This window comes from Diadema setosum, chromosome 9, assembly GCF_964275005.1.
Source record: "Diadema setosum chromosome 9, eeDiaSeto1, whole genome shotgun sequence".
Taxonomy (NCBI): domain Eukaryota; kingdom Metazoa; phylum Echinodermata; class Echinoidea; order Diadematoida; family Diadematidae; genus Diadema; species Diadema setosum.
Window position 1 is genome coordinate 2409482 of NC_092693.1, and position 26495 is coordinate 2435976.

General features: G+C 39.0%; 1 protein-coding gene across 1 annotated transcript in view; it reads right to left on the reverse strand.

The window, feature by feature from the left end:
- The window catches only part of LOC140232543 (sal-like protein 1), a 71774-nt gene extending 47020 nt beyond the window's left edge, over nt 1–24754 (reverse strand). Inside the window, exon 1 of the mRNA XM_072312640.1 lies at nt 24632–24754. Coding sequence (XP_072168741.1) covers nt 24632–24707 — 76 coding nt within the window. The 5' untranslated portion in view covers nt 24708–24754. The remainder of the gene's footprint in view (nt 1–24631) is intronic.
- Between the last annotated feature and the right edge of the window lie 1741 nt (nt 24755–26495).

Sequence of the window (26495 nt, forward strand, 5' to 3'; positions counted from 1 at the left end):
GCTTGAAGGGGGAAGAAAAACCAACGAAACTGAGGCATCATATCTCAAGTGCGAGAGATAATATCTGGCACACCTGCATTCAAGCTGAGAGTGCGGCAAATATTGGAGGTTGGTAACAGATTGGACGAAGAATTGAGTATACTTGAAGAAGGGGATTCAACAAGGGTTGGTAAAGGGGAAGGTGGGGGGGGGGGGGGGGTCAAAGAATTGCTCAGGTAGAAGACGCAAGTGAGGTGAACTTACTCTGCACTTTTTCTCTTTTTTTTTACTGCAAGACACCTTACTGGTGTCATTTCCAGGCAGTGGTATAGATTCGATTGAGGTAAAGGTGCTGGGCAAATGAGAGGAAACAAAACAAGCATATCGCTGCACTTCTATTAAGATGAGTGGCACTCATTTTCATGCTCGGAATGGTTCACTCGGGCCGGGCGCAGGGAAGGGGACGGGCGAGGGGGAAGTGCACGAAGCGGAGGGAAGCCATAAAGGGACAGAGAGAGGAGGGAGGAATCAATGAACTTCTGTGCCATACTAACAATTCTTTAAGCTTGCTTGATCATCTCCCCGTCATCGATCTGTCCAATGTAAATGACCAGGAGGCAGAAGTATTGACAAAAAAATGTCTTCTTCCCAATCACCTCATCTTCTTGCCAGATGCTGTCAACTGCTCCTCTCCTTCCCACTTCTGCATCACTTTGTAACTTGTTTCATGCCAACGAGAGATTTTTTGCAATGGACACATCTTCACCTCCCCCCCCCCCCCAAATAAAAAAAGAAAAATAAATGGATAACGACAGACACGGATGCTAAGTGCATACAGATTTAAGACATCACACAAGTTGAATTTGTGTCTTTGGTAGAAGATAAAAATTTATGCACACTTGTATGGGAGAAGGTATGAAAAACAGAAGATGTGAATAAACATTGATCTGTAAGAGCCATTATATCTATCTAAATATCACTGGACTAACAGGGCCTGCCAAAATGCAGTGTGCATTTCAAATAAAATGCACTTGAATGAAATGCACTTCTCCATATTGTCTGCATCAACCTTTGTGAAGGGGGTACGCATAAAATGTACACACTTGACCACAATGCTCGTCACTGCCACTATTGCCTTTGCAATAATATCAAGTACTGATAATGATTGTTCATAGAGTCCTGAAAGATGATGAAGTGATGATGCAATCAGGATCTGCTGATGCTCAATTTTCTCACTGCCCATCATCTTCCACTGAAGCCATATCTATATTCTCCTGCAGATATAATTGACAGGGCAGGCATATCTTGCCAGAAAAAGAAGAAGATGCAAATTAAGAGGGAAAAAAGGCAGGTGGGGGGAGGAGGAGAGGATGCTAACACTTGACAGATCGTAACTACCAATTCGACTGAATCAGATTTCACGATGATTATGTATGAAATTGATCTACAGGCTGGTCCCAATAAGCTCTTAACTCAATGAGCATGTTTGGCTCCAGGGCGGAATAACCGATCCTCATTTTTTTTCCCCTCACTCCACTCTGCCTCACATGCCTCACTATCTCTCTCCCGCTCTTTCTCTGGATTCTGAATCATACTGGCAAAATTATACATACATTTCGCACCCTGGGGCAACATTTCAATTGACTGGTACATTTGGATGCAATTTGCAGCTCAATGGAATAAACGGGGATATATTCAGTTCGTAATCAATTGATGCTGCCTCCCTATGACACATTCCTCTCCTGTAGTTGCACACCTACAAAACTTCTCATTCACCTGGGGCTTTAACTAATTTTCCTTCAATACACACACAAAAGAGAAGAGAATATGAGTGAGAAGGTCATAGAAAAAAGAATGTGTAACTGGAGATTCATTCATATACTTGTACTTTTTAATACCACAGTGTAACAATAATGTATAGAGAATGAGTAAATCATATACCTTTCTGCTTGCAAACTAAGAATTAGCCAAGGATGTAAGAGAGTGATAAGTACAGTGTATGTAAATAAAAAAAACTTAATAACAGCCATTTGACTCGCCTTCAAGTCAAGATGATATTCCTGAAGCCTACATGTGTGTGAACATGATTGTGTTGGTGAACAGAAAAGGGTTAAATCAACTACTAATGGGAAATTCTGGCTAACTGTTGTGAGAGTTCACCAAAGGCCTGCACATGTACCAAAGTGTGAACACTGCACCCATTCCTCACATTATTTTACAATATGCACTAAATGAATGCATGGGACTAAAGAAACAGCAGAAGTGTTCAGAAGTCTGCCAATTCATATTTTCATATATAGTCTTAAAACAACTGTGCTCTTTTCTTTAACACAATATCGGTAGTTAGTTCCTCACAAAGTCACAGGTCTGCTTGGCACAGATATGGGATTAAAAGGGAAGAGGGTGGGAAGGATATCATTTGGCATTCTCTATGACCAATAAACAATATCGCAACCTTCCCTCTAGGGATGCCATGCACATATGCCAATAAAGGACTTGAACAGTGATAAAACATATGCCCAAGGCCGTGTGTATGCTTTAGCTGCCATAAAGTTATGTAAGATTGTCATTTGGCAAAATAAATGTTGACCAACTGTGTGGGTTGCTAGGCACAGGAGTAGTTTATGACTGGTCCAGTTTCTTTGTCCCTCCATGTCCAGTAACTGCCCTCTCCACAATATCCAATGTCCAGCATGAATTTTTCAATATATGACTGTATAGCCCATCTGTCGACCATCATTTGTTTTCTCTGTCATCTAATGACCACTAAACCTTCTATCTTGCTGTATCAACATTTTTTTTTTTTTTTTTTTTTGGGGGGGGGGGGAGAGGAACATATGTATATATTTACAGCAGTTGCATAACATTGTTCATACAAGGGTACTTTGTCCTTCATTAGCAAGACATGTGATTTGATTTCCTTGAAGTTTAAATCAATTTTATAGTTCACAGAAACCATAATGCATCAGCCTGAACTCATAACAAAAATGAAACCAGCAGAAATATACTTCATTCCAGTGGGGTTTAATGCAATATCTCAAGCCATTTAGAAGCAGGGGAGGGGGAGGGGGAGGGGAGGGGACATTTAATGTCCTCTCAGGTTGACAATGAGGCTAATTATGGCTTAGACATACAACTTAAGCAGTTGACACACAACATGATTCATTGGCATATACTGGTGAAACATCTCATTGTTGTTGTTTTTTTTTTTTTCCAGCTTTGTTGAGTGAACGATGTATCAAGCATAGAAAGAAAGCTGAGGATTCATGTCATTCTCTGCTCATGACTGCAAACAACTGCCATAAAAGCTGCATAGATGACACATGCAATTTCCATCTCATTTTCAGACATGTGTTGTTGAAAGGAATTTGAGGGTTTGCAAAAGGCAGCTTATCCAACAAAATCAAGTCATTTGTACATCTTCTAGCATTCTTCACTTGAGCCTGAAGTATCTGTTAAAGCATCTTATAATTCTTCATCCTTCTTTTCATCAGGGTCCATCTCCCCTTCGATAATGTTTCTATACTGGTGAAACATTCTAAAGTGTTTTTTTTTTTTTTTTTTTTTTTTTTTTTACTCTTCACCAATATTTCACAGTCACAGGGCAATCTGGTTGCATAACACAATTATTTTGCCATTAACTAACCAGCACCTGTTCACGTTTTTAGCTTTTTCTTTTTTTCCAATGCATTTTACACAGTTCCCATCAAAATGGCTTAAACGTTCTCAAACCTTAATCTTTAATTCCTGGCATTCTTACATAAGTAAAACACAAAGGAAGTGACCACAACTTGGTTGAGTCCAAGGCATTGACTATCACTCCTCCCCACCCCACCCTAACCCTTAGATTCCAAAGGAATCTTCTTGTATGTAAATTCAATGAAATCAACTATGTGATTACTCTCCAATCCTGCCCCCCCCCCCCCATAAATAAAAGAGAGCCACTGAAAGGGTGGTTATTAACTTATGGTATTTCCAGCAAAATACAGATGGTCTAATCCCCATCTCTTATCCTGTAAAAAAAAAAAGCCAGGATAGAAGGTAACAAAAGGTCAAGACTGGTTAAGTTGGGGAAAAGGGGGGGGGGAGGGTAGAGAAGATGAGAGATTAGTGAATACTGAAAGGAGTATATGAATTGATCTGACCAGCCACTCCCATGGAGTCATCATCTTTTGTCTCAGCAGGTCATTCAATAGGCCCGTTCACAAACAACGAAAATCGAAATTTCAATCGCGATCCAAATTTCGATTTTTTTTTCGACCGTTCATACACAGGGAAAAATCGCACTTCGCAGCAAGGAAAGAACGATCAGTGGCCAAACTGCTCATGCGTGAAACTTGCATGACCGAAGACTGACCCCGTCCGCAGTCCCAATAGAGTTTCGCACGCGCTACGAACGATGGGATTAAAAATACCGATTTCCGAATCTCGATCGCGCTCACACACACGACGCTTGGCAAAATAATCGCGATTATTCTGAAAAATCGCACTAATAGTGCGAGTTGGATCGCGATAAGGATCGCGGTAATTAGTGAGATTTTTCTGTCCACACTGGAAAAAATTTCGAAATTTTGATCGCGATAAGAAAATCGATTTTTAAATCGCACTTTTTCCCTTGTGTGTGAACGGGCCTATTGTCAACAAGATTACTGCATGCACAGAATGTGGATTGGCAAGCACATTGCAATTTAGCAGGATCATCACTAGGCCCGTTCACAAACAACGAAAATCGAAATTTCAATCGCGATCCAAATTTCGATTTTTTTTTCGACCGTTCATACACAGGGAAAAATCGCACTTCGCAGCAAGGAAAGAACGATCAGTGGCCAAACTGCGCATGCGCGAATCTTGCATGACCGAAGACTGACCCCGCCGCAGTCCCAATAGAGTTTCGCACGCGCTACGAACGATGGGATTAAAAATACCGATTTCCGAATCTCGATCGCGCTCACACACACGACGCTTGGCAAAATAATCGCGATTATTCTGAAAAATCGCACTAATAGTGCGAGTTGGATCGCGATAAGGATCGCGGTAATTAGTGAAATTTTTCTGTCCACACTGGAAAAAATTTCGAAATTTTGATCGCGATAAGAAAATCGATTTTTAAATCGCACTTTTTCCCTTGTGTGTGAACGGGCCTATTGTCTGTGCATTTCTGTGACAATTCTGACTCACACTCCTAAATTCCTCCCCCTCCGTCCTTCCACTCCCCCCCCCCTCCCTCCCCCCCCCAAGAAATCCATGTACAAAGTATAAGCACATACTGTTAATTCATGCACCCGCATGACAACGGATGTCAGCGCAAAAGTTTTAGGGTTTTACTCAAGTATTTCCTCTGGGTTCTTCCATTATGATACTGACCAATATAGTGGCCACCCTTGACTGAGCAAGCATTAAGGCAGAGAATTTCTGGCCCGTGGTGAGGATATCTCCGGGAGTGCTTGTGTGTCAATATATAATTGACCAATCTCACTGTATATCCTTTGTCAGGCACCACCGATCTGAGAAAAAAGGGGGGGGGGGTATTATTTTGTAGACAAAAGGGAGGTACCTCCAAGGTTCTACTTGTTACTAGGCAGATCACAACAATACAGCCGGCCATTTTATCATACTGATATCTTAGCCAAGTATGGATGGCTTGATCAAGGCTATTCAGGGAGTAGTTATCATACATCTTGCAACTAGGCTCAAAGATAACACACAAACATCTTGGCTGCCCAACAAAAAAAAAGAAGAAAAAGATAGGGAAAAATGAAGCAAGATATCATGTGGTGTTGGCATGTAACATGATTTTCCTCCTCTCTTTTTCTTATTGGAGATCCCTGTACATTTTCATGTTTGCTATGGCCCATGATGTAAACGAAGAAAATCTATTAACCATTCTACTCATTCTACACTCTAAGCATAAGTTTCAAATAAAATCATGCATTTTTAAGCTCATACATTTGCAGTATGCTAAATGGTGATCAAAGAGGTACAAAAATGTCCATGAAAACAACTTATGAATAGATTTGCAGCATAGACATATATGCTACTCACATAATACTGTATATGGCTGCACAATGTATCTCCACCTATCAACAGACTATATTCATATCGTTATGAATATTGGCAGCAAACTTTTCAGATTGTTCAGCAAAACTTGAAGGCAGTCATTTGATAAGACAAGGCACTTGATTCTTTTACTTGGCATCCTCAGAAAAGAAAGAACATGACCGACTTTTACCATGAAAAATCTTGCTTCCTTTATGTGGTCAAATTCTTATGGAAATGATATAATATTCTTTCTGGGACAACTCATATAATTTCCTATTTAAGAGTCACTCTTTAATCATGAGATACATAACACACATTCATATACACACACCCTCTGACACACACCGGAAAATACTCAACACTGATAATCTTTTTTTTTAAAAACAAATCCTACATCCACACCCACATGTGGTCAGTGATGCACAACATAAAGGAAGAAAGGAGTAGGGTCAAAGACAGAAATGGACACTTTATAAACAAGTGACCAAGGGTGATCAACCGGCAGTGGTCAGAGCAGCAAATCAATGGAACAAAATGACCCTCTGGACAGACTGAAAGGAAAGATGGCCGCCAGGAATGACAGTCTTCTGTAGAATCTCCATTGTCTGACGTCAATTTGAAGGTCCGGCATCTTTACCCTTTGATCCGCTGTGAATGGATTATGAGCCATCTTTCTTCTATCCCACCCATCTCTTCTATGCCATAAATGACAACTGCCTCCCCACTTGTGTTGTTACACAATAGCTTGGAAACAAAAAAGAAACTGAGAAAAAAAAGATGATGACACATAGTTCTAAATTTCTAAATCTTGACGTTTTTCAGTCCAGAGCCAACATTGTGCATACCTCGCAAGATTTTGTTCTTGCATGTTTCATATTAGTCATAATGGCTTTTCAGTCACTGCTTCTACCTTGCCAATCTTTTTCAGCGTCAATTCAGTGCTGTACTGCATTACTCTTACCAAGATTAAAGACAGAGAAAACTTCATAGCATGTCTTCTGTCAATTGTTTTCTCTCCAATGCTAAGACATTAAGTTAAATCCCATGTGCTAGCACACATGAAAAAAAAAAAAACAACCCACAGATCCTAACCAAGGTGAGGATTCAGTTCTACATTTTTGCAAGATAATTAGAAACCATTTTATGAATTGTTAAAGAGCATACAATTCTAAGAGGAATTCAAGATTTCTCATCATCTCAAAAAGTCATTATCAAAAAAACATTAGAAACCTGAAGCCTCATCTCAGCCGAAAACTGTACCATCCATGTATGCATACATGTAATAAGGCCCGTTCACAAACAACGAAAATCGAAATTTCGATTGCGATCCAAATTTCGATTTTTTTTTTTACCGTTCATACACAGGGAAAAATCGCACTTCACAGCAAGGAAAGAACAATCAGTGGCCAAATTGCGCATGCGCGAAACTTGCATGACCGAAGACTGACCCCGTAGTCCCAATAGAGTTTCGCACGCGCTACGAACGATGGGATTAAAAATACCGATTTCCGAATCTCGATCACGCTCACACACACGACGCTTGGCAAAATAATTGCAATTATTCTGAAAAATCGCACTAATAGTGCGAGTTGGATCGCGATAAGGATCGCGGTAATTAGTGAGATTTTTCTGTCCACACTGGAAAAAATTTCGAAATTTTGATCGCGATAAGAAAATCGATTTTTAAATCGCACTTTTTCCCTTGTGTGTGAACGGGCCTAATGTCAAATTGGTCACAAGTGCTATGCAACTCAATCAAAGGCAATGATGTCACGAGATTTGCCACATCGTTTGCATTCTAAGATATTAAACAATCATTCTTTGGAATTATATTGATGATTCAGCTGAAAGACACAATCACATTCCACTCTACACAGTCATTGCTACACTAAATTGTTCAATCTTTCAAATTAATTTATATCACAGTCATGTTAACAATCTCTTCTTGAATTTATGAAGAAAACAAATTTGGCATCATAACCTCATCTAAAAATTTGCATTTCTGGTGGCTGATGAATATCACTTTTCTTACAAAACATACATAAATGTAGAATTCTACAAATTTGCTGTTTCTTGTCAGAAAATGTAAATGGTCTGTTTGTTTGATTCTACTTGTCACAGACAACTTGAACATCCATCAAGTTTTCACTCCAGCACAGGGCCATGCAGAGCTAATATACACCAAGTGATGTATGTTATGTAGAAAGTAGGATGCAAAGTTGGCCTACATGTACAAGAACATGTAGTGCAAGTTCAAGTTATCCATACATGACATATGAACTTAAACAGGAACACAAAAAAAGTCTCAGATAATCTGCAACTGCACTGGCGCTCTTTTCACAGCTTGTGTTCTGACATCCACAATGACACCACGGATCCTGCCACTTTCCCTTCCTACATTCTGCACAAACTTGTGCACCAAGTCGACAAGGGGCATTATTAACATCAGGCCAACAAGATCACAAGCAACATCCCAGAAATGAAGACGATATGGGAACGGAAGCGATCCAATCGATGTTTGGGTCGGGGGTGTTTGGGGGGGGGGGGCTGAGTGAAGGAGCGGAGGATTGAAATTCATAATGCATTATCTTGCCAAGTCGCATCACAAATTTAGTGATCGAACGGCGTCAATCGCTCCTCACTCCCTCCCTCGTAAAAAAAAACAGACAGTTTCACTCAGCTGATAGGACAAGCATCATATGGGCCCAGGAAGCGGGCCTACACACTGCACTATGAGGAAAGACATCTGCCTAAGCAATATCATTTTCTATCTTTCAGCATTGCCCAAACAAGATGCTAACAGCTGGTATCGCTAAGCCCACTCAAAATGAAAAAAAAAAAAAAAATTATTTTAAAGAGTAATGTGGCCATACACTTGCATGTATTGCTCACAATGTGCAATGTATGGTAGTATACAGTAGCGACTATGGGGTAACTTTTCACAAACAAAGGGGGGGTTCTTGTTATATAATGATAGCTGAGATCAATTAAAACAACTGTTGTAGGAGCCCTTTATTAGTGATTCAATGATGGTCGGTTTGCATGCGTTCAGCTTGAGGGATAGGATGATGTTTTATTTGTTGCCAGAAACTTTTAGTGATGTTCAAATACTGCATAGGAATATGTGTATTACAGATTCATCTGAATACAACAGGAAAATGTAATACATTTTTTTTTGTACATTTCATAAATCAAAGCTGCAAAATTTTCTATTGTTAGAAGAATCTGAGGAATAATAATGCCTCCAGCACCCTTTGGGTGAAGGCATAAAAACACTCTATTAAGCTAAACGAGTTAGTTGACACATATCAGTCGCAACAGTTGATGGTGAATACTCTCAATCTGCAATCTTCAGGAAAATGATTCAACAGGTGATCAAATATGACAGACAACATGTGTGTGATGGAAAGAAATAGACGAAATAATCTGACATCCATCCGTGCTTACATTCCAAACCCGGACTGAACACGTAACAAGCTTTATGCTGCGTACCCATTTCTTGCTGTGGCGCTAGAGCATTCAATTACAGGGTTCAGATTTTCCAACGATTAATTAACGGGCTCGTGGAAACTTGAGAGTTGGGCGGCCACTGATTAAGAAGTGTTCCCCTGCGCTGGCTAAACCCCACGAAGTGCATGCACTGATCTCTCCTCTCCAATTACATCTTTAACCTAATTAGGAAGCATATCATGCCTTATCAATTTCATCTGCATGTCCAGATACTCAATAATATCTGGAGCACTAAATATGTTTCCTCCGTTTAACAGCTAGAACAGGCTGTCGCAGATACAGTTACGCACTCTTCCTGAAGTCTGAGGTGCTCGTTTGCACTGTCCCACAAATTGCCAAACTATCCCCAAGTACCAGTTAGGGTTGTTAAAAGAGCCAAGTGGGGTTCCACATGAATAACTACAGCAACGATAGGCAACTGGATCTATTTGGCTCATCCATGCTGTGCTAAATCCACTGATGAACTTCCCTTTTTATGGGTGCAGAACTAAAAAGGGATTCTAGTCTTCTCTGTTCTATCCCACTGACCCCATACGAAATGTTGGAATATCTTCTGAAATTTTAACAAAAAAATGCAAATTCTCTCTTTCCTTTCCCTTACACACACTCTCTCTTTCTCTCTGTCATACCTTGTTTCACATCCATTCATGCAAATCTTTAGAATGAAATACAAATTAATCAACAATAATTGACTTTTGTTTTCCACTGATGTAAAAATTCACAATTCATAGTGAATCCCCCCCCCCCCCCATACATGTAGATATGATGTGTACACTGTGACAAAAGAATTCACTATTTGTAGCAGAATTCCTTCTCTGCTGTACATGAATGTGGCAATGTCTGAAAGAAAAAAAAATCTCATCCTCCACATTTTTGATGTCCTATTGAGTGGTGATGCAAATTCACAAAAATGTACAGTGTGGCTCCACTATCATATCACATACAACTCCGTAACATCAATTCTATTTATTTCCATTTTATTTCAACAGGGTAGCCCTTTCACTTACCTAACTGCTCTATCACGAGGCCCTGTATAATTTCGCTGAGAATATGTTCATGACAGCAAAACAACAGCGTAGTCACCATTCCTTTTCATTGCAAATCATATGTCAGCATGCATCACGATAATATCATACATATCTGATCAATAGATATGTCGGCTTGGAGACGCAGAAGGAGACGTATGATCCTCAAACAAAATACGACGTCATGAAACAGAGAGGATGTTGCACACACATCTGTGAGTTCACTTACTTTAGAAAAAAAAAAAAAGCTGTACTTCTCTAATTTGTAATCAAACAAGTGCAGCAGATGTTGGGCAGAGAAAAAAACGAATGTACTCTGCTGCTGGAAATATTACCCATGACCTTTTGACCTTTGACAGCCAGATTAATCAAACTCCATTTTGACAGTTGTATACCGGGGTGAGGAGCAATTTCAATTACTCCCCTCGCTGTAAACCTACACCTCGCCCCCCCCCCCCCCCTTCGTGTTTTCAACACACAATATGACAATATCATCAAATATGAAGTAATACTGATGATGGATGATTATGTAATCATCTGGATTCAGGGTTATTTGAATTATTTTATGGTAGCCGAGCTGAATCGCATTTGATTAGAAGTTAATTACAATTCTCAAACTAGTCCTTTACTCCTGGTCAAGATCGCAGAGGAATGCAAGGCGCTCCGACTGTAATTTGCCCCTTTCTTATTGCCAGGGTTGGCGCTCGCAGTGACAAATTACCCACGACAGAAAAAATGATGCAAACACGGGGAAATATGAAGTGAATGGGGATGTTGATTCAATTAAGATCGCTTAGGCGAGTGTGGCGTAGCAGTTTCGCCCCGACGGAATTTGAGAAACAGACTCAACCGTCATTAAGTATGATCCTTCTTTGCACTATCCAACATGTGCTTACACGAGCAAAACAACCATTATGACATTTCTAAAGAGATCCTAACCGGGGCTGTTTAAGTGGACAAAATAAAGTAGAACCTGTCATCCTATCTGCACACTATCTACATGAGACTCTTAGACAGTTGCAGCAAAGTCAAGAGCAAGAAGTGATAACAGCTTAAATACCAGATTTGACATAATATACTGGATATCACATACAACTGTACCCCTATGTAATTTTGTGCAGGGAACATGTCATGATCACAAAATGGTGGCAAACATGAACACATACTGTAAAACAATGTTTATACATATATATATATATATATATATATATATATATATATATATATATATATATATATATACATACATACCATCAACATACATCTGTGTCAAAATTCTAGGTAGTTTTAGTTCATCAAAGCCAAGGTGCTCTGTATTTCATTTACCGGTAATATCGAATGCTGGCATCTTTACTGTACCTCTACTTGGTGAATTACAGTACCATAACTAGCAGATGATAAATTCAGGGACATCTCATAATACATAACACTGCACAAATAACCATTAAATTGAACACAAGAGCAAATCATTTTCATTTTGAAGTGAAATTTGTCCAAGAAACTTTACCAAAATGGACTTCATTAAAAACTGTTGATGACCTAACAAGCAGAGCATAGGACCCTACATGTACATGCATAGATGAGAAGCAAATGAATGAAAAGGCATTAATTGTCAACCATCATTTCCTCTAAACCACGTAAAATGGTGACAATATCAGTGAGTCACTTCCAAGGTGCACTGAATCAAGTATCAGCATCATTATGAGTGATGATTTTAGAACCAATTAGTGCGGATGGAGTGATGCAATGCTTTTAAGCATAAACTACAAGTGCAGCTCACAATACGATCTTTCTAGTGCTTATACCCACTGTAAGTAGAGCGTGGTGGATAGTGCGACAGAAAAGAAATATCGCACAGCGATAAATGGGAACAAAGAATAATTCTAGAGAAGAAAAATTTTACCTGGCATTTTATCCTGCTGGGCATATTTCTTGCCAAATACTCATGATTTCTGTATACACACTGGAGGGGATGGCTGTTTTGACAACAGCAAATTTTCTCTTCCTTCTCCAAAGAAACCAAGGGATGACAAATGGGATTTTAATTCGGATTCTGCCGAGGCGGGAAGGCGCTGACAGTAGCAACAGGTGTGAAAGCTACAGCCGCAACTGGCTCTGGCGCATGTCAATTACAATTCAAAAACTGTGTCATAAAATCCATACAATTATCTGGGATTTAAGTGGGCCCTAAGCCCCCTAATCCCAACCAGGCCATTCTGTGTGAGGTTTGGACTGAGCAATGTTAGCATTGCAAAGTTTAGGTTATTCTCCAATCTTAGGGTGGGCAGAGAGAAATACCAAAGAACGCAAGGACATTTGATGATGGATTTGTTCATAATAATCAAATTGTGAGCAAGATTTATTAGTAAGGGAGGGGGAGAGATTTTGTCAACACTAAGTATTTCTTTTTCTGTTCCATTACGTGCAGTCTGAATTCTATGTAATCAACATCTTCATTTTGGGTGTGTACAATGTGTTCACAAAGGATATAATATCATATTTCTACTTAACTGTAGGTTTGCCTTCATATTTTTTTAAAGCTCTTCAACATGCTACAATTACGTTTTATTATAATTTGGACCTTACACGAATGTTATTCAAGAACAGCAAACACTGTGAATATTCAATGGCCAATGTTGGTGTAACAAGAAAACGTACACTTACATTTGTATACTGCTATCTAAGTTGCATAAAAATGAAAGCAATGAGTAGAAGGGGCACTGTACCAGAGCAAGTTTGTTTCAAGTCACATTAATTTGTTCTTACATTAGATTTTGTACATCAAGATGTCAAATGCTGACATGAATCAAATGTGCTAAGGGTATTTTTCAAAAAGTAAAAAGGAGGTAAACAACTAGTGATAACAAATCATTGTGCATTTACCTTGCATTAGCAGCAATTCTGTTCAGATTATAGCATTTTCATGTGGGGTGTATAGAGAGCTTGGTATCTTACTTCTTGCCATAGTAGTAGAATTACAGGTAGGCCTACTTAATCAACCCTTCAAGGTCCACTATCATAAAACGCTCTCGACATTGTACATAAAGACATTGTCCATAGGACTGACACGGTTAAGAGGGGAGGAGTAGTTGGTAGTGTACATAAAAGTGTTCACTGTCCATGTTTTGCATGAGCGGTAGAAGGAAAGCAGTCAGTAATTCTAGTTGAGCAGGTTCAATGTATATTGAAAAAAAAAAAAATCACAGCAACCGTAGAAAGATTAATCAGGGGAAGTGATAACAAAAGCTTGAAATCTTGCAAAGTCCACACGACATCACTGGCACAACAAATCTTGCTCTGGCCACTTAATGACGGCTGAGGGACATTACGCCGATTTATCAGGAATTTTGATTATGGACAACAAGCGGGACAATGCCTCCATTTTTCGACAAATGCAGCTGCATTGAGCTGCACTTTACAGGAGATGGATGGAATTTCTAGATTTGCTCTCACAATACACATGTTTGTTTTCCTTTGTTGTGTTGAAATATCTCCCAAAATTAAAGTTAAATTCTTGCCAAAATATCGAATATGAAGCCCCCACGGGGCAATTTTCATTTGACAGATACACTGCCCTGATCCGCTCAGAGTAGATTTTATTTTTCTTCGGAATTCTCGACTTGTGGTGATAGGCAAGGGCAGTAATCGGTGGTTGTTATGAGAGATTTGCACGGCAACAGGCCTGCCAATCTTGCCGGATTCTTGGGGAGTGATACGAAAAATATTCCACACCCAGATCACAAAAGCTTTCTAGCTATCCCCCCTGTCCAACTCTTATCTTCAAAATACTCCTTACCCCCCTCCCTTTTCAACAATTCTTTCTCTTTTTCTCCTTTACTCTCACTTTTTCCACTTCTCATCAGTTACTTCTTGACAGTTATTCAGTTCCAGAGAATGTCAAAGAGGGGAGGAGGATGGGAGGAGGGGAGGAGGGGGAGGAGGAGGAGGAGGAGGAGGAGGAGAGTCTAAAGGGCATAGAGAGATAGGAAGAGGAACATTTTTGTCCCCCAAGCACAAAACACTTCATGAATCTAACAACTTCCTGGTCAAGGACCTCGCTTGCAATGAATTGTGGGTAGTAGCAACACAGGACACAAAAACACGTCAAAACAAGAGTAACCTAATCCACATGAAATTCAGTACCAGAATGGCAAGCTCTGTAATAATCACAACAAATGTACAGACATTGCAACATGTTGACATAAATTTTCACTATATAAACCTTGTTGTAAAGTTACCTTGAAATAAGAATAATATTTGTAATGTCATCTTAAAGTTTTCTCATTGTGAAGATATATTCAGACTTCCTGTGTTAAAAGGGAAATTAAGCTGAAGTTCCAGCAAATTGTTCCTTGCCTTGTATAGAAATATAGACTTAGGATGCAGCGTGGTTCTCACAGTGACTTTGTATTTTGCTCATTATCACCCTCGCATGAAAGTTTTATGGAAATTTTGAGGGTTGCTTTGGCCAAGACGACCTCCTCGAAGATTTTACTCGATAAGTTCTCTGTGAGCAGAAATTTGAATACTTCAAGAGAGGTGTGATGACAATCATTACGGGTGTGGTTACGTTTTACCTTACAGCTGAAAAAAAAAGAATCCTGATCTACGCTCCATCCTAATTTTTGTATAGGCTGACTGATTCAAGGCAGAGGGAAAAGAAGCAATAGCAAATTTGCATCTCCTGCAATTCATTTTTGAAATGCTGAAAACAAAGAGTGGTTTTTTTTTTTGAAGCATTCAACATTTATCACGACATGCCTTATGATTAAAATCTACAGATCATACTGTAGTTTGTAGGGAATACCAGAATATATTGAATTGTAGTGGGTGAGTTTCTTCATTAATATCAAATACGCAATATTGTGAGAAAGGTGCTTTATGCTCATTTGGCATGCAATGCTCGAGTTTTACCTGAGAAGTTACATCAAGTACCCTTTAAATCATACTTGACTCTCATTTCTTATTATTCTGTTTTTATGAAGTTATTGAGCCGATAAAGATGGGAAACGAAAATATCTGTCCTTTTTACACTTTACCATTGATTCCACATTAATACATGCACTCTACACATAAATATGTTCATAATTTCTCAGCGCAAAAACTATTTTTTTTAAAAACATGTACGCCCTATTTCTGAGCTTTTAAGGTAATTAATGACAAAATAGTTTCAGGCAAAAAAAAAATGCAAAAAAACCCAATTACACTCTTTTGAATCAGAATATTGGCATTTAAATAATGACTTAATTTGAAGACACATTAACAAGGTTAAATGAAACTGAGGCTGACAAGGAGATTGGAGATATTGCTTGTTCTACAAGTACACTTGAGAACGGAATCAATCATGTAATGTACCAGGGCTCTCGTGAAGTAATGATCCAAATGGGTCAGTTAGTTCATAAGGAGAAAGAGGGAGAAATATGGGCAGATCAAACAGCAGAGTGTCCAGACGGTTTAAGAGCATCCCCTTATTCTTTTTTTTTAATCTATCTTATCAATCTTTGGGCCCTTAGCAGAGAGAAGGGGGGGGGGGTAAGGGGGGCTGCACAGATTCAGCCCTTCAATCTGAACAAACAGGGGAGTGCACCGGCGACGATAAGACATGATGTATGCCGCTGAATATTGGTCCGCTTCTTCCCCATGTCCCTCTCCCCTGTCCGTATCTCTCTCCCTTTTTCTCTCCCTGTTTCTGTCTCTACACCTCTCTTCCCTCCAGTTTTAATGGGCGTTCATGATCGGCGTTACGCACGTGGCAATCAGAGGGTGATGCCCACCAGCTAGCCAGCCGAGGAGATCGGCTCGTAAAAGTTCAACAGAATCTGAGAGAGCAGGGCAGGAAAGAGAGGAGAGAGGGGGAGAGATGGAGAGAGATGGACAGAGAGAAAACAACAATAACAAAAGAGAAAAGTAGGAAAAAAGAGGGAAAGTCATGCTCCCCTAAATCTTGGTCTCATCAGAAAGAAATGCACTTGTTTGATATTTTGATTTGTACGTTGTCAGTGATGGATTTTGTGGCACACACGAGAAGTGTGTCCAGCCTTTTATGACGCTAGAAAATTTCGGCTCTGTTTCTTATTTGTGAGTACTCTTCCTCATTCGGTGCTTACCTCCGGTCTCTACACGCCTCTCCCTCAGCCGGGTTTCTCACTTTAATGGGAATATCCGAGCTGTTTACTCCTCACTTGCTACAAATGGCCATAGATGCATCATCTTTGTTTGAGAATAGGCACAAGATGAGTTTTATGGCACCATCTCGACATATAAAGGCGGCAGATGGAGACAGGGGAGAGGGAAGGGGGGAACCCAGTCATTTTACAGCCGGGTCATTGATAACTGGCATGAGGGATTTTGTGTCATACCTAGGCAACCGCCACAGTAAGTGTAGTCAATTAATGTCAGATGAATTAATGGTGTCGCAATATGCAGGATAGGGGAAAAAAAAGGAGAGTCACTGGAAGGTGTGGTAAGGTTAAACCATTCTCGCAATGTGAACGTGTCCACGGCCAACATGTTTAATACACGCACACTGACACATAATTAGCACCTACCTACTGGTGAAAGTGCCACAGACTGTTACAACTGACATGTTTGCAGAATTCATGCCACTAATTAAAATTTTTATGCAGACAATATTTTAACCAAATTCCGTCAGCTGTTGAAGCTTTATCTGATCATGCATCCAATTCTTATTACTGCGTGTCTGCCTACCATCTTGCAAATGAAGAACCACATAAACAGTCAACCCTTAATGTGAGTCCCCATGTATTTTCACTTACCCATTTCTAGCAGTCTACACTACATGGTATATTGTCTTCACCTTTCAAGAGGTGGAGTACTAACAACATTTGGCGCAAAAATCTCTTGGCCTAGCTGGATATGTCATCAAATCGCAGGGAGAAAATTTCTTGTTTATTCAAAATGCAAGAGTTTCTCAAAATGGTTTTGAGGAGAAGAAAGACTTAAGTTACATTACCGTTATCTCATATTTCACCTTGGTAGACCTTTTGACTTCGCAGACACAAAGGACCCACACAATACAAAGTTGGCGCAATGATTATGAATTCGTATCAAGCTTCAATCTCTGTGTTTATCAAGCCCGGGAATGCGACACGGGCGCAACTGTGTGAGCCCTCCCTCCAATGTAAATAGCTAGTGAGCAGCTGTGCTCTACTAGGTAATTTGACTACTAGACGAGAGAGAGGAGGAGAGCAAAAAAAGAGCATCTATACCTTACCACCAATGATATTTTAAGGCTATTTTTTCCTCACTTTTCTTTTTTCTTTCCCATCTCCCTTTCCTGCCGTATAATTGTGTGAATTGTGTTACTAAATCATTTGTGCATACCGTCCCACAACCCAAGCATAGAGATGGCTTGTAGATATTTGATTATGAATATGATACTCGTATCACAAACAATGTCGATATAGCGTTTCCACGGTTTACTCTACGAGATTCACGCCACACTGATTTTGCCCGTCTGCCTCGGAGGAGAGCCCCGAAAGGCTGCCTCCCTGCTCATTTCATCTTACGACATTTCAAAGGATGACAGCCACGGAAATTCTTATCGCAGATACACAGCGATGATGAAGTTTTTCTTTCCTTTCTTTATAGAGAAGATAGTATCTTTCAGCTGTTTACTTGAAGGGAAAAAAAAAGGAAAACAGAAAAAGTGGGCTTAACACCTGTACCCAAGTTAAATAGCGCAAAGTCCTCTTCTCTGGCAAATGGCCTGCAAGGCAACCTCCATCCTTCCTTAACCTCCCCCTCCCCAACCCCCTCGGAAAATCAAAAGAAATGAATTGAAATGAAATTAGGAGGTGTCAACAATGAATTCGGTTTCCACACCTGTCCCAGACGGAAAGATTTATCATTTGCAAGCCCGAAAGAAAATGGATTTTACAAATTCAGCATCGGCGCTCCCGTCCCAAATGAGGCCATCCCTCAATGTCCAACTCATCTCCCGATATGAATTTTGTTGATAATTGAATTTTAGCCTTGGTGCAAGTGTGCAAGCATCCATTCTTTCCTCCAGCAGACAAAATGGTTTCATACATCTGAAATTGAAATATTAATTTCTAGCATTTATAAATTATGCAGAGTATCTTCTGGATCTTTCCCATAATGATTTTCAGAGCTCAATGTATTGCTGGAGTGCAATGAATCTCTATCCTTGGTGTGCACACGATTGTCATCAATTTTAAAACTGAAATAGCAACCCTGTCAAATTACGTATTCATCCCTTGAAAAATTAAGTATTGCATTAATTATTCAGCCTGTTTAGGATGCATTGTGCAAGGTGGGATGAGCAATAATAATAAATATTGAATACAATTCATCCTTGATAAAAACTGACTTGCTTCTCAGCTCAAGTTATTGAAGGAATTGCTCACACACATGAAGAGCACATATTTACTGTTGAAAAATTCATACATGACGCATCACCCATAATACACAAGAGGTCTCCCGCTGAGATTTTGCACTATTTGTTGCTGTTTTATTAGCATCGAAAACACTGAAAATTGATATCTGTGTACGAGATAGGTGGACAAAAGATAATAACAGCCAAGTTGTGCCTGTGTTTCAACTTTGATTGTGCACAGGTGGAAGCTACAGATTTGTATCAATTTGTGTGCTGTATTGTTGAACTATTCCATCAATCTTTAATCTCAATGAGATCGCATCAAGCTACTGTAACTCTCTATCATCAAAGAGCTAGAATTTTTTTCTGTGCATGGCATAATGAAAGGTTGCAGGGACATAAACTCAGAGACTCTGTTACAATAAAAATGAACATGATGGCCACTCCACAGCATTACATATTTAGCAGACTGAGAACAAAGTCCCAAAACAATGGTATTAATCTAAAAATATAAATATTATGGGGAGTAGTTTTGAAGAGTTTAAAAAAAAAAGTATTTCACTTGAGTGATCAAATGTAAAGACAGTGGCACTGAAAATAATTTACATGCATATGGAATTTTTCTTTAACAATTACACAACCTTCTGAGGGTGATAATATCATAGTTCAATCTGCAGACTCCAGATTATAAACATTATCTTTGAGCAAATGAAAAATAAAAACACTTGCCAAGCAAGACAATATTACTAAAAACATGCTGGGTTCACCTAAGATGAAAAAAAAAAAAAAAAAAAAAAAACTTAACACAAAACAATATGGGCAATATTGAGTATCCATAGTCCATAACATCCAAAATTCATCTTCCATCATTTGGAAACTTGTCAGGCTGACAAGATTCGTCAGGATAACGAGTTGTTTTGGAGTATTTTGAGATTGAAAGTGTACAATAATTTTGATTATGGTACACAACTTTTATTCCAGACGAGCCTTCCCATTGAACATTGTAGGAAGGTTGAATGCTGCATGGTGATTGATCATGTCCTTGCAATCATATTTTCCAACAAGCTGCATGCAATTCACTCTACCGTGGAAAATCAATGGATATTGCTGTGGCCTGATTTGTAGATTATTGATAATCGATTATGAAAAATTACATAGCAACCAGGATCAGACAAGCTCCACAAAGAGATTGTGGACTTCCATCAAACCTTTTTGGCTATAAGATTACTTTACATTTTTGTCTTTACTCAACTGAAATTATGTTATTACAGCTTTATTTCACACATTTCCTATGCATATGTGTACATTTTGGAGCAATAATCAACAGTTCTGCAGAAATATGAGACCTATGTTCAGTTTAAAAGTCACTGTCTAGGTCGTTGACATGGACCGAAAACATCGGGCTTGCAAATGTATTGTACACATAGAGTATGCAATGTGTACAAGACTATGTTAGAGTTAACCTTTAAAGCTGCAGTTCTTAAAACCTAGAGTTAATTTCTCAGTAAATCTTGCACAAAGGCCAATGGCATGACAAATCTACTTGGCGTAAATACTCAATCATGAGTGATACACGCCATTAAAACCAAAGCAACAACAACAACTACTTGAGAACAAGTCTGGGACAACCAAAAACTCACACACAGGCAAGTACTGGTAGTACAGAATGCCACAATTTGTTTATTATTGGCCATTTACCCATTGCCCCACTATTGCACATCTATATTATTAAGAATGATTACACAGAGGTATCTTTTTGTGTGTGAAGTTCACTCTATACTGAACTAGAATGCTGAAAATCTGAAGCATATATATATATATTTTTTTTTTTTGGGGGGGGGCATTCTATATATTCTTATTGAAAAACACACTTTCATCTGCAAAATTACACACATTAAAGTGATCTAAAATTGACCTGGTTTAAAAACCATTTGCACAAAAGCTGTTACTTTACAGATTATGTCTTGTCATACCTTGAAAATTTATTGTATATCAACAATTTTTCAGGGGAAAGAAAAAGTAGGAATGTATGATAAATATATCAATTTTTCAATGTTTCATATATTGCACAATTTATAATTTCATTGATTTTCACTCTTCATATCTTTGGCTGTACAGGTTTGTACTTCCCAAAATTCCATGAAATGATGAACGGAAAAGAAAACTGTAAAATAACTACAAGAGATCTAACACATTTGTTGAATCAGAAAAAGATTAGTCAAAATAATGGGAATTTTCCTGAATGCATGTACCTCACTGTTAGATAATAACATGTACTTCCCCAAAGCAACAATAGACCTGCTATGATGACACAATATTTAATTGTTTATAAAAGCAGGATTCCTATTTCCTCCAGCATATGGCAATTTTAAAGAGTGTTATCCTTATACAAAGAATGTTGGACAAAGAAAATATCTGTACTACCAACACCAAGGAGATATAAATCCTTAGTATAACCTCTAAGTGGGGTTAATGATTGTATGACCAAGAATTATTCTGTAGCCATTATTCTGAAGTCAACAAAACACCAATTTAGGTTATACACCAAAATTCAAATGGTTGTAACTTCAAACTATGATAGTGATCAATTTGTAGCTTCAATATTTCTGCTTTCACACATACAACTGTTTGTTTGTTTTTGCATTTGTTTTCTACCTCAAAGAATGCAACATTCTTTCAGACTAAAATAATCCCATTCTTTAAGACTGAAATAACACCACAGGATTAACTAGATATAACAAAGAAAAGAAACAACTGCATTGCCTCTCTTTTAGACAGATTAGTACACTGCCTGTGCACCTGTTTTTGTATCACATCAGATAGAAGTCAATCTGACATCTGAACTTGAACTACAGCACAACAGGTAGGCTATCATCAAAGGCAAGTGCTTCATCGGAGGTACTACTTTCCCTCTGAGTACACTGAAACAGGCAGAAATTACAAGGCCATTCATTGTATTGCACCAAAAAATTGGCAACAGCACAGCATTTTGTGCAAAGTACAAAGCAAAACTGAAATCTATAAACAACAGGCAAAAACAGGGGAAAGACGGGAAGAAGAAATGTTTTTGATCATAAGATTACAGGAAAGAAAAAAAAAAGGATGGGATCTACCGTGTATGTTCTCACAATTTCTGCTGCACTCGAACTGATACACATTGTATGCATGTACTGTAGATGCTATCTCAATCTTTTCTTCTTTTTTTTAAATCTAAAACAGAGAAATCTGGTATTTCTTCTCTGCATTTTCCTCAAACTTCTTTTAAAAATGATTAAGAAATGCTCAATGTTTAACAATTTGCTTTGACCAATCATATTTCCATTGCTGCCTTTATCTGGACTTGTATATAAAACTGCACACCTAAATGGGATTACACTAAAACTGATTATGCAAGTTCTTATCAAATGAATTTAGTAAGACACAAATAAGAATACATTCAATGCAATTTCTAGTCCATCAAAAGAATCACAGAATATCACATCTGAAAAACACCGATGAGTAAAAATCTAAATTTGATTGTTATTTTTTCTTAAAATAGGAAAGCAACCCAGCTCTATTGCCTTTCTAAAGAAATATTACATTCTAACATAATTTTACTGCTGCAATGAATTATTACATGTACATCAGATAGACATTTCCCATGAAGACATGTAACCCTCTCTCTGTTGAGCTTGTTGCTGAATACTTTGATCTACATTCAATTTTTCTGCAGCAACAGAAAGAAGTAAATACATTTCAACAACTGTAATCAGGCATGCCAACTCTCCAAATATAATGGGAGGTCTAAAGAAAAAAAAAACAATCGGTGAATTTTAAGTAATTCAGTAATAAGGTTAACCAGCCACCAAATCATATTTAAACCTTACAGCACTGACAAATGCTTTGCACAGTTGCAACTGTCCAATGCAGTACAATTCACTTTTGATCACAGGTGTTGTAACAGAGCACTTACCAATTTTCTGCAGTTTTACATTTTAACTGAAACATTTATCCACCTTGTCACTGTTTGTCTTTAAAATATTTAGCATCATCTATTGTGACAAGACATAACTGACTTCTTAAATCATAACAAGAAGATAACCAACAATGCGTACAACACAAAAAATTTTTCAGTTCATTCATGACTTTTTGATTGATTTCTTTTTTTTTTTTTGCATACAGCTGTGTAAGTGAGTTTTTGGATACTGCCAGCAATAAGCAGTAAATTCAAGTGCCTATTTAATAAACAACAGGGTCCATGATACAATTTCATCAAATTTTCATCAAACAGTGCAGAGAACAATCCAAATAATAAGAAAGTGGAAATAAATATAATTTCTTTGCTTCTCCCGTTATGCCTACATCATCAGTCATCACACAAGTTGCATTCCACGCCTCCCTCTCCCAATACTATCATCATTTGAACTTGTACAGGTACAGTGACGGCAACCTTCCTTGGGGGAAAACTCATCTAAACATTTAAAAAACCTTATTCAGAGCAAATAAAAGCTGAAGGTGAGGTGATATATGCTCTATTGCCGCACTGTGAGTGACTCTTGATTTGTTACTCAACTGACCTCATCCTAGCAGAATAATAACACAACATACAAAGTGTGTCTCATTTGAGTCTTAACTACTGAAAAATTACCACACAATAGCAAAATCATATCTCTTTCAAGTCTATCCATGTTTTCCTATCTATCCCACTCCTTTTCTTCTCTCACTTAGATTAACAGACAGCTGTTTGAGGAAGACTGAAAAACAAAACGGTCATGTGAAAATGAACTGAACTTCCTTTGTCAAAATATTGTCATAATCTGTTGCCACCAGGCAATTGTTAAACTGAAACATCTGTGAAATGCATTTGTGGCAGAAATATCTTGCCCCGTTTTTTTTTTTTTTTTAACTCTCTGATGTTTGTTCACATGCAGTAAGGGAAATATAAAGCTACAAGCGGTTTCCTTACATCTATGCACCGGGTGAAAGCCCTTGCAAAGTGCGGGCATCCGGAAGGCGGTTTGACAGCGAGACAACATTACATCAACATGCGAAACTGCGTTGCACTCGTGTTCACTGATCGCATATTGAAAGGTGAAACTGTGACAGCTCGTGTCCAGAGAGACAAAACTCCACGAAAGTGACGAAACCCCTAAATTCACTTTTTTAGTTATTGAGAATAGAGAAAACAACTTTCTTTGATTTGATGCCTCTGAAATCATTCGCACGACAGTGGTTGTGATAAATAATGAATCTCACTCGCATTCGACTGTAACAATTGTAATGACTAGTGAGAGTGCGGAAGGGTGAGTTCATGAGTTGCCGAGTGTGCTGGGCTGCAGTCCGACCACCGCTCGCAACACACCAGCCACTTAATTCTCCCTTGATGCACGTTTTGGCCAAAGGAAAATATTTCGCTGAATCAGTAAGTCCCGAATGTCGATGTAGATGGGCAGTAACAATTTATCTTTATCATTCGCTAAAATGTCCAGAACAGGTGAAATATGTGCGTTCACTCAAACAAGAGATGGAGAAAAAGAGCGGACAAACAATTCAAACACGGATTGAAAGAGGATGAGTGATGTAGCGTGGCCGAGCTACCGAGCTCGAGCGGATGTTTCCCGCCGGAGGATGCGGCACGGATGTCCCTCCGAAATCCGTAAGAAACACAAACAGACACCACGGGGCCACAAAGTGGCTACTACGAACTACCTGACACAACAGATAAAGTTATTCTACCTACCGTTTTCTATGGAAGTTAGGGGGTTCCTCTCGCTTCCGATGTGCTGAGGTTTCGCCTGCTTTCGCCGCGACATCATGGACGGGAAAAAGCGGCGTCCAAGGTGAAACCAGGTTTTTCTGTCAAAATCCGCGATCTTCGAGAAAAAAGTCCTGACTGGGGTTCCTCGTATCCTAAATGCGCTCGATTACTTAGGTGCATTCAATCACATACTAAACGTAAAATCTCATATATAGCGGCGAGTATTGCGGCATATTCATACACATAGCGCGGGTGTGTGTATGCGGCGAACGTATACACACACACACACACACACTCGGTGTTGGAAGAACCGCCTACATGTGTGCGCATGTACACCAATTTATGATTTATGCAATAGAGCTTGTTGCTGGCTATGAATTGGTCAACGCTCATTGGTGGGATTACTAATTAGGTGTCAAAAAGTTTAACAAAACTCCTTTCGCGCGGGTTTGTGTGTGCATGTGCTATTATCTGCCATATTCAGGGCCAAGCATGCTTCGCTGACCACTCACACGTCAACGTCCAGTGCAGCTTTCTGTTAGGGGAATGTTTTCTATTCATCTTCTGCCGTCATCCAAATTAAAGGCCAAAATTATACGCCGCTTTACGCGAGGAATGCAGCGGTCACAACGACGATAACCGGTTTTCTTTTGCAAAGGGCTGTCTTGCATGGGCCACAGATAATGTACCGCCGATAAGCATACGTACATGTGATCATATTAAAATATTGAAGCGTTGCGTAACCACATGCTCATAAAAGATAAGACGGGTATAACCTTTGACCGTCAATCTCAATTTGCAATTTTTATTATCTTTTCGCAGATAACAAAATGCAGTGACAGGGTGCGCTCTAAACAGGAAGAAGATTTAATTGTCTTTTTGAGAAACAGATAAGGTGGGCGTTATTATCATTATTTCTTATCTTCTTCTTTTTCTTCTTCTTTTGCAAATCAACGCTGGCAATCAACATACCCTGGTTAACTTGGTAGTCGGGAAATGAATTCTGCAAGGTATTATTCCACATGTCTTCCCTGATAATATGAATGGTTCTGACAATCGTGGACTAAAGAGCATTTTTGTCATTACATCACTTTCCTCCCAGCAAGTGAGGCAGATGCTCAAGTAGATTATTTTAGATTCTTATTCGGTTGTGTTACTTGCTTTTGTGTGTGGGGTGGATGGATGTGGGTGTGTTTGTGTTTGTAGTTGTGAGTGTGTATGTGTCTGTGTGTGTGTGTTCGTGGATCATACATAAGTTAGCGTTGCATCAACCAGTTTGGTTTCGTAGAGATATAATTGACTGCTGTATGCTCGTGTCAGTAAGTAAATCTCCTGTATGTTTAGTGGGGTCCCTGCCTGTCTCCCTCTCTTTTCACTCTCTGACTTTGCTTCCATTTTCATTGGCACGTAATGTATTCCTAACGTTTGACTTTTGAGTTCTTGGAAGGAAGTAGTTCAAGGTGTCACATCGTACGTTCACTGTACCTGCAATTTTCGGGGGGGGGGGGGGGACAATACATTTTCGACTCTGTAACCCACTTTCGGTGTGTGATCGCGTAGGTAGTCATCTAGTTTGGGAATGGCCATATAATTATGATGATCTGTGCACGGTTCCGACAAGAGGTGTGAGTGATCATTGACAAGGAATGTGCGCGATTTCTGTTATACTTCCACGTAACATCGAACTATATACGCAACGGGCGAGCCAGATACGCAATATTATGTGTGCGCAGTGATGGTGAATGGATCGGTACGCGTCAGTAGGCTACATCTCAAGGTTTTTATTCACCCTACCAACCCCATATTCGTGGCATAGAAGTCAATAAATCTTATCAAAGCGAGTAAA